The sequence below is a fragment of the Lactuca virosa genome, chromosome 3 (genome assembly GCF_052849685.1).
Source record: "Lactuca virosa cultivar CGN04683 chromosome 3, Lactuca_virosa_CGN04683_v6, whole genome shotgun sequence".
NCBI lineage: Eukaryota > Viridiplantae > Streptophyta > Magnoliopsida > Asterales > Asteraceae > Lactuca > Lactuca virosa.
Genome location: NC_136428.1, coordinates 75,224,930 through 75,233,925, shown reverse-complemented (window position 1 = coordinate 75,233,925; position 8,996 = coordinate 75,224,930). Strand labels below are relative to the sequence as shown.

The 8,996-nt window shown below is 33.8% G+C and overlaps 2 protein-coding genes and 3 non-coding genes across 5 annotated transcripts; 2 read left to right on the top strand and 3 right to left on the bottom strand.

Annotated features, from left to right (window-relative positions):
* Window positions 1-1,004: 1,004 nt before the first annotated feature.
* On the top strand, window positions 1,005-3,288 carry LOC145165997 (uncharacterized). The gene is made up of 3 exons (XM_079084922.1): window positions 1,005-1,655; window positions 2,088-2,218; window positions 2,320-3,288. The coding sequence occupies exons 1-3, from the start codon at window positions 1,521-1,523 to the stop codon at window positions 3,008-3,010; spliced, it is 957 nt and encodes a 318-aa protein (XP_078941048.1). The 5' UTR covers window positions 1,005-1,520; the 3' UTR covers window positions 3,011-3,288.
* Window positions 3,289-3,731: 443 nt separating this feature from the next.
* TRNAA-AGC (transfer RNA alanine (anticodon AGC)) lies at window positions 3,732-3,804 on the bottom strand. The gene has a single exon. It is a non-coding gene; the product is annotated as a tRNA-Ala (tRNA).
* Window positions 3,805-3,879: 75 nt separating this feature from the next.
* Window positions 3,880-3,952, bottom strand: TRNAA-AGC (transfer RNA alanine (anticodon AGC)). Its single transcript has one exon. It is a non-coding gene; the product is annotated as a tRNA-Ala (tRNA).
* Window positions 3,953-4,063: 111 nt separating this feature from the next.
* On the bottom strand, window positions 4,064-4,136 carry TRNAA-AGC (transfer RNA alanine (anticodon AGC)). Its single transcript has one exon. It is a non-coding gene; the product is annotated as a tRNA-Ala (tRNA).
* An 88-nt stretch (window positions 4,137-4,224) lies between these two features.
* On the top strand, window positions 4,225-8,317 carry HCF136 (photosystem II stability/assembly factor, chloroplast (HCF136)). The gene is made up of 9 exons (XM_079084921.1): window positions 4,225-4,668; window positions 5,210-5,445; window positions 5,549-5,679; window positions 5,788-5,920; window positions 6,005-6,127; window positions 6,374-6,448; window positions 6,532-6,647; window positions 6,738-6,811; window positions 8,127-8,317. The coding sequence occupies exons 1-8, from the start codon at window positions 4,302-4,304 to the stop codon at window positions 6,802-6,804; spliced, it is 1,248 nt and encodes a 415-aa protein (XP_078941047.1). The 5' UTR covers window positions 4,225-4,301; the 3' UTR covers window positions 6,805-6,811; window positions 8,127-8,317.
* The last annotated feature ends 679 nt before the right edge of the window (window positions 8,318-8,996 follow it).

Sequence of the window (8,996 nt, the reverse complement as noted above, 5' to 3'; positions counted from 1 at the left end):
GCCTATATGTTATACATGCAAGTTAATGTAAAAGGCCCTTATTATGAAATACAAAAAATATTTCTGCCTTATAGAAGATGAAAGGAATGCCAAACACCACATTTCCATTTCATATTTAAACTTTACAAAGTCCAGTTTCGTTGCACTTATTTATGAGTTACTTATAAAACAAGGAATGAGGCATAAGAAGAGATGGTTTGAATGGTTATTGTATTAAACAAGAGAAATCATATATCCTTCTATTTTTTTATATCATCTTCCTACATACTTAAGATTATGATACTTGTCATATTTAATAAAATTAATAAATTTTTATTACACTTGTCATTATCTAAAAATGATAGGAGGATGGCCAGAAAAAAAAAATATATTTAATTTCTTATTAAACAAATGTACATGAGCCCTATTTAATACTTATACTATAATCAAGCTTAGGATCAAGGTAATTGATACACAAGATAAGCTACAATATTATACACACCTAATCAAAGAGATAAATTCTTAATATAGACTAATGTTAATGGACTTTGTGAGATGGAATAGATTTATTCTTTAACATTAACAAGTAACAACCATTGCAATGAATATAACAATTAAAGTCAACGTGTGTTTTCTTATCTATATTATAGCTTAAATTCCCAATTAACCGTTGACTAGGTATAAAACCATTATGTGGATATCGAGATTAGGTGATTTTGTCATTTTGCTCTCTCTCATTGTGCAATTTTAAGCAAATGCAACATTATAAACTAATAAACTTGAATCACTTTCCGCGATTATTATACGACTAAATTACCTATTATTTAGTACAAAGATCGAATGTTAAAAAGTTAAAACTCTAGATTCTTACTTTTACCTTTCATGGACTTGTTAAAGTTTTTTTCTTATCTCCTTCTCGCTGGTCACTGGTATCGTATCGTATCGTATCGTATCGTATCGTCGACGTCGGCTCCGTAATAAATGGGAATCAATTCATTCGAGATTTACTATTCACAGATCCAAAGTTCCAAACTGGTAACGTTTTATGGGAGATTGTATATTCTGCTTTTCCTCAAGTACCTTTCGCTTTCTTTTACACCATCTATCTCCATACAATTTCCCTTCTTCAAACCCAAAGCAGCTACATACACTATCATCGTCATCATTCATCACCCCTTATTCCTTATTCTCCTCTCTTTCTCTTTTTTGCTGGCATTTTGCAATCAGCAAACCCGGGGATCGACGATTGATCAATCAGATCGAGTATAGATTCTGATTCTTTTTGCTCTGTGATTGACCAGTTCATCAATCGTTTCGAGTTTGTTTTTGATTCTCACGATTGGTTAATAGTTGCGATTGATCGAATAATGTGCGGGGGTTTCTGATTTAGGGTTTTGGTAGAGCTTTTCGCGGTGTTGATTTGGGGATGTGCAGATTGAGAGGCAAAAAATGTTGATTGTTGTGATAATTGTTAAGTAGATCGAGGTTTAGTAGTGGAATCGACGCCACATTCGTCATCCGATACTTCCCCTCTCTTAAAAATGCAACATTCTTCATCTGGTGGCGATGACGGTAACGGTGGGTCGGGTGTCGGTAACGGCGGTTTTGGTTGTATTCAACACACTGTCTCTAAATACGATACACTTGCTGGCGTCGCAATCAAATATGGCGTTGAGGTAGTTTCTTAATTCATTACCGTAGGAATTGCAGAAAGTAATGTTGCTTAGCTTACTTCCATTCCCATTTCGTTTTACAGCTTCACTCTTGTTTGATTGTTTGTTCAATGAATTTGTATACCTTGATGATTTTGATAAGAATATGATTCCTCCCTTTGAATTCTTACATATGCTAAGGCCAATTATTTAGTTCATACATTCATACTACTCCCTCAGGTCTGAAAATAGCTACATTTTGTTTCTGTTTTTGATGTCAAACTTGTTATACGAAGGAAGATTCATATGCTTGTTATCATCAAAAGTTGTTATATTGTCTTCTTTAGTTGTATCTTTATGTTAATTGTTGCATTCAGATCTCCATCACAACTTTCATTGGTTTTATATGTAATGTAATGTAATATTGTAAATTTGTAATGCCACTTTCTTTCTTAGGTGGCTGACATCAAGAAGATGAATGGCCTAACAACCGATTTACAAATGTTTTCCCGCAAGTCGCTTAAGATACCGTTACCTGGGAGGCATCCACCATCTCCCATAATCTCAAACGGACACGACACTCAAGGGTATATTTGTACTTTCACTTCTATCGAATATTTATGAAGAACCCATAAATGTGTTGTATAAAGAATTCAAGACTGTTTATTTTGGTGAGATATTCTTGCAGACAAAGTAGCTCAGAGATGACGCCACCCAATCGTAGATATTCCGATTCAATTAATTCACTCAAATCACTCAAATTATCATCTTCACCCCCGCGAAATATCTCATCATCCATCGATTCTTTACGTGACTATTACAGACTTACACCAAACAATCACAACAGCTTGAAAGAAGGTTCTGAAATGACTCAAACGCCCCTCGGTCTTCACAGAAAGTCAAAAAGCGAAAATAACGGGTTTTCCAAGATATCTAAAACGGATGTGAAAGAAGCTGGTTCTGATAAAAGCATTGAGAAGTTGGTGAGAAGAAGAAAGTCAGAGGTTGACCTTAACAACCACACCCCGGACATGATGATGACATCATCAGCAGCCTATGTGAAAGGGTTGGGACTGCGGCCAAAAATATCAGAAGGTGGTTCTGATGTAAACATGGTGCCTGTGGTTCAGGCGTTTAGTGGGGTGAGGAAGTCTTCAAGTGCACCGACTTTTCAACTTTCAGAAGCTGCTAGTAACAGTAACAGTATCAGTAATAGTAATAGTAATAGTAATTGTAACAGTAGCCCATCTTCATCGTCTTTTTGGCCAATGTCTATGTTGAACTTCACGTTGGATCTTCAAGCAGCCATAACAAGTCCGCTGTTTGATGGATTGCCAAAGCCTACCAGTGGTCGGAAGAAGAAGCCGGCTCGTGATTAGTATTTTTGGATCTATTTAAATGAAATCCGATCGAATCTTCCATTATGAGAAAATAGGAAGAGTCGGTGATAGGGAAATAAGAGGATTTATATTTTATATACCATGATTGTAATTTTTGGGCAGGGATAATATACACATTTAGATAGCACAAGTAGGAAAGGAGGCAAATGAGCATCAAGGGCTTTCTATATTGTATATTTGAATTTGAGGTTTAGAAGCAAGAAATGGTTTGATATGTCTGTTTTGACCCAATATATTTATGTATTTTTTTCATTAAATTGGTGGTTGTGAGTTTGAGACAAGATAAAATCATGTTCGGTTGTTGACATGGGATTTATTTTTGTTTATTTAATCAAACATGTATGGTATTAGACTATTAGTACATATATGTATCATATATTCGAAAAAGAATCATCGATACGATCTCATTTTGGCTAAAAAATGTCTGCCTGTTTACGAATACGCAACACTTACTATCATAGCTTGAGAAACCAAGTACAAAAAACACTTTGTTCTATGTTTGCAACAACTAAACTTTTCTTTTATTTGTAGAACAGCCAAAATATTTATTGCATTGTTGATGATATAAGTTACAAAAAAAAATGTTCAGCTAGGATTTAAACGAAAAGTAACAGATCAAAATTTTCTTTTATTTATAAAACAGCATTAACAGATCAAATTTGGCAACTAAAAAGTAAAAGTTGAAAATAATACATCAAGATGGAGATGCGGGGTATCGATCCCCGTACCTCTCGCATGCTAAGCGAGCGCTCTACCATCTGAGCTACATCCCCATTTAGGTTGTTTTCCTGTGGATATATAAAATATACATGTACGAAAAAAAAATATTTTTGGATGTTTCTTCAAAATGGAGATGCGGGGTATCGATCCCCGTACCTCTCGCATGCTAAGCGAGCGCTCTACCATCTGAGCTACATCCCCACTTTGGCCGTTCAGTCCTGACTCTTTTTTTAAAAACCATTTTACTCAAATATGTAACATTTTATAATATATGTACGAAAAGCAAAATTCTAGCATGCTTTTTCTTCAAAATGGAGATGCGGGGTATCGATCCCCGTACCTCTCGCATGCTAAGCGAGCGCTCTACCATCTGAGCTACATCCCCGTTGTTGTTACTGTTCTTCAGAAGCTTTTCTAAACAATAGATTAGGTATTAAGTAACTCTATCCACTAATAAACGCTCCCGCGAAGGAGAGGTTTCCAGATTTTGGATAAGAGGCCGGGGAGCGAGAGGAAGAGAGAGGGAGTGAAAAGTTGAAGCCGGACAAAAATGGTGGCTGCGAAGCTGGTACCTGATTGTTCAAACGCAATTACAGCGATAAAGCCTTCGTCTCTACTCAATTCTTTGTTCAATCATCGCCATCCTACTCCTATTGGTGCTTTTTGCCATTCTCGAAACTTTCAACAACCTCCTCGGAGTTTAACTACCATCAGAGCTTCTGCGCTGAACCGTCGTGACTTCATTGCCGACACTGCCACTGCCGCTGCTGCGCTTTCGCTTGCGCCATTGATTGGGCTGGATACCACCTCCGTTGCCAAAGCTGATGACCTTTCTGAATGGGAGAGAGTTTACCTTCCGATTGATCCTGGCGTTGTCCTTCTGGACATCGCTTTTGTCCCTGAAGACCCTTCTCATGGTCTCCTCTCTCTCTCTCTCTCTCTCTCTCTCTCACGCACACACACTTACTTTTAGGTAGTTTCCATCTTCACAGTTCACATTGTGATTTAATGTCGAATTTTATGGTAATTGAGTTCATAATATCAATTGCTAGATGGAGAAATGGAGAAGACTAATGGGGCACTAGTTGTTTAAGCATTATGAATGCTATCTTAATTCAAATTTATTAGACGTGGCAGACATTTAGTCATTCCAAACTGATAACATAAGAGATTTCACAAAAGAAAAATGTATATGTTTGGGTTTTCATATTCATAATTTGATATTTCTTGGAGGAAGATGAATAGTAATAGTATTTCATACTTCCTTTAATTTCGAATCTTACCACATGTTTGGTCACCTTTGTAATTATACAAACAGACGAGCTTAGATAAAATCAACGAACATAGATCATCAGCATTTTGCTCTATCAAATTATTCTTCCCTAGTCGCTCTTGTCCCTTGTGAATTTTTTGACATGATTTTGATGATCATTTGATTTGAATGGTGTTTTTTGGTAGGTTTTCTGTTGGGGACAAGACAAACTCTTTTAGAGACTAAAGATGGTGGAAGCACATGGGTGTCTCGCTCAATATCTTCAGCAGAAGATGAAGATTTTAATTACAGGTTTAATTCCATAAGTTTCAAGGGAAAAGAAGGGTGGATTGTTGGAAAACCTGCAATTCTTTTACACACATCAGACTCTGGAGATAGTTGGGAACGCATACCATTAAGTGCTGAACTCCCAGGGGACATAGTAATCCCTAAACCTAATCCACTCTATAATCATATCATTAATACTTTTTTCATGATGCTCAGTTAAAAAGAAGCTAAAAATCTACATTTTTATAAATTTGCAGGTATATATAAAGGCAACTGAAGAAAACAGTGCAGAAATGGTAACGGATGAAGGTGCAATATATGTTACATCAAATAGAGGTTACAACTGGAAAGCAGCAGTACAAGAAACTGTTTCAGCTACTCTTAATAGGTGATCTATTGAATATCCCTTTTCTATTAACATGATTATCATGTTGTTTTAACCATGATTTGTAATTTTATGCAAACTAACAGTTAAAATGGTGTAATTCAATTGCAGAACAGTTTCTAGTGGTATTAGTGGGGCTAGTTACTATACAGGCACCTTCAATACAGTGAATCGCTCCCCTGAAGGAAACTATGTTGCTGTTTCTAGTCGTGGTAACTTTTACCTCACTTGGGAACCAGGACAGGTTAAACTCTTTTTTGATGATATATTTTTAGTAACTATTTAGCTTTTTGACGATAATAACCTTGGAGGATTGTAAAAATTGTAGCCATACTGGCAACCCCATAATAGGGCAGTTGCAAGAAGAATTCAAAACATGGGTTGGAGAGCAGATGGTGGTCTTTGGCTTCTTGTACGTGGTGGTGGTCTTTATCTCAGCAAAGGCACAGGGGTAAGTCAAATTCCACAAATTTAAAAGCTTTTTCTTGATTCATTGACATTTAGCTTAGTGCTAAATACAAGAAATAGCAACGTACTTCCATTGACATTGCTATAATTTGGTAGTTTTTTTTTCAAAATATAATGTTGTATTAAGAAGAAATGAAATCTTAAGCAAATGAATGAAAGCACATTGCTATTTCTTTCATTTAACTGTTTTGGTCTAACCACCTGAAGTTTTATACTGTTATCCCCCCAGATAACAGAAGAGTTTGAAGAAATTCCTGTACAGAGTCGTGGATTTGGTATTCTTGATGTTGGTTACAAATCAAAGGTAAATAAATAACCACTTTTATTAACCCTGTTGCTTGATTTGGTATCATTCCATTTTATTTGGATAATCTGAATAATGTACAGGAAGAAGCTTGGGCTGCTGGAGGAAGTGGAGTTCTTTTGAAAACCACCAACAGTGGAAAGTCATGGAGTCGTGATAAAGCAGCTGATAATATTGCTGCTAATCTTTACTCAGTAAAGTGAGTTTTTTCACATGACCATTCTTGATGTTTTCAAACTTTTTAAAATATAGGAATACGTTTTGTTATGCTGATCATCCTCTTGTGTAGGTTTATCAATGATAGACAAGGATTCGTGCTAGGAAATGATGGAGTCTTGCTAAAGTATCTTGGTTAAATTCATGGTATGTAATTTGTTTGGTTGTTACATCGTGGGAAACATACAATACACATACACAAATACACTTGACTTTTTTCGTATAATCGATTTAGCCACTTTACTATATTTTATAGTGTTTAAACCATTATACTTTGTTTTATTGTTTAAAAAAAACCATTTTTCCTGGTTACCTGGTTTTGATATGTGGCCAAATACAGAAAATACAATGTACTTCCATCATTGTATCGATTTAGCCACTAAAGTATCATTATTATTATTATTATTATTATTTATAAAAAAGAATTTAGTGGCTAAATTGATAAAATGGAGAAAGTACATTGTGCTTTTTTTTGTATATACTATATAACCTTTTCTTAAACCAGGTAATAGGGGAAAATGATTTTTTTTAATGGCCAAAAAAGTATAAAGGTTTAATGATGTGGAATTAACTAGGAAAGTTGAAAGTACAATGTGTTTTTTGTATTTAAACCTTTTGTGAATAGGGGGGAGAATGGTTTTTTAACTGTAAAAACTTATAAATGTTTAATGATGTTGAGTAAATAGGAAAGGTGAAAGCCAGAAACAATCTCGGTTCTTTCAAGATTTTTTCTCAAGTTATAAATTTTATACAACTTAACTTTAATTTTTTCACTCTAAAAACAGAAGCCTAGCCGCCCTATGTAACCTTAAAACCTCTCATTTTCCAAAAAAATAAAAAATAACCTAAAACCCTAATGTGACTCATAATTAAAATATGAATTATCTAATTTAGTAGATAATGTTGAATAGAAAAAGACAAATATGTATGAGGTTGAATAGAGGGTTAGGTTGAGAGAGATTTTAGAAAGAAAAAAAAAATCTGGTGTAGAAAAAGGAAAAGTCTAAATGAAAGTTTTAGATAAGGGGACCCAATTTGGCAGTGGTCCATTGGGAAATTGGGTGGTTATTTTGTAGAAAATGGAAATATTTTGGTTACTTTGTGAAAAGCCTTATATAAATATGGCTATATTGGTCTTATTCTCTAATATAAATCCTAAAGAGGTTATCTAGTTAGAAGATGATTTCTGAAAAAGATTAAACTTCAAAAAATAACTCTGAAAATAAAATAGCCCTAATTACTTAAAAAGGAAGTAGCTTGAGTTAAACTCCAAAATTGGTGTTAGAATTTGAACCCCTTGAATATTGTTGTTTTCGTTTGTCTTTAAGTTGTTCTGCTTTGCATTATTTAATATAACAAGTCTGCAAAATATAGTTAAGCAGCTAAATGGATAAAATGATGAAAGTACACTGTTAGCAGAGAATCTGACTTTGTGCGTGAAAACTTTGTGAACTTGATGCAGGTTTTGACAAAACTTGTAATTTTGTAATGCGAAAAAAGTACCATATACATATTCGGGATAGCACGGATAAAATAAATTCTTTTATATTGAATTTATGATGTATTTACTGAGCCACCCGACTTTGTTGCAATTGTTTGTAAATGAATTCAACAATGACACAACAATTTAAATATTCTTTTATGGTGTCTTAATTCTTCTTTTGGCGTTGTTGGAGCAAAAGTAATTTACCTTTGGGTTTTCATATACTTTTTGGAAACCTTGTCTTGTGGTTTTCATCTTAATGAGAGTTCACCTAACTACTTGCAAATTTATGTTGGCTTTAAAGATATAGTTTTTGTTTCGATGTTTAGTTCAATAATTGTTTTTACTAATAGTTAAATACTTGTAATAATCTCTAATAAGATAAAATGATAAATTTGATGTAAGTTAGAGATGACAGTCACTTTTTGTTAGGGCCTGTTTCGTAGGATGAAATGAAATCATAACATAATTGTATCATATATGTAATGTGATGGATCAATTATATTTATTTGACATGTTTAGTTGGTTCGAAATAACGGAATTAAACATGTATGTTGGTATGTATAAATAGTAAACTGAATAAATGTAAATTGATGAATAAAGAAAAAATATATATTATTTTATATACCAAACCTTAAATAAAAAGGTATATGGTTAAACAAATTAAATATAAACATATTTCATTTCATTTAAAATATATGTTCAATGTATTTTAAGTAGTTAAAAAAGAGTTATATAAACCATTTCAAAATAAAAAATTAATTATCATGAAACCTTAAATGGAAGTATTTTATAATTGTAATGTATCATTCAGTAAGGAATGAAAATAAACACTCCATCATGTAATGT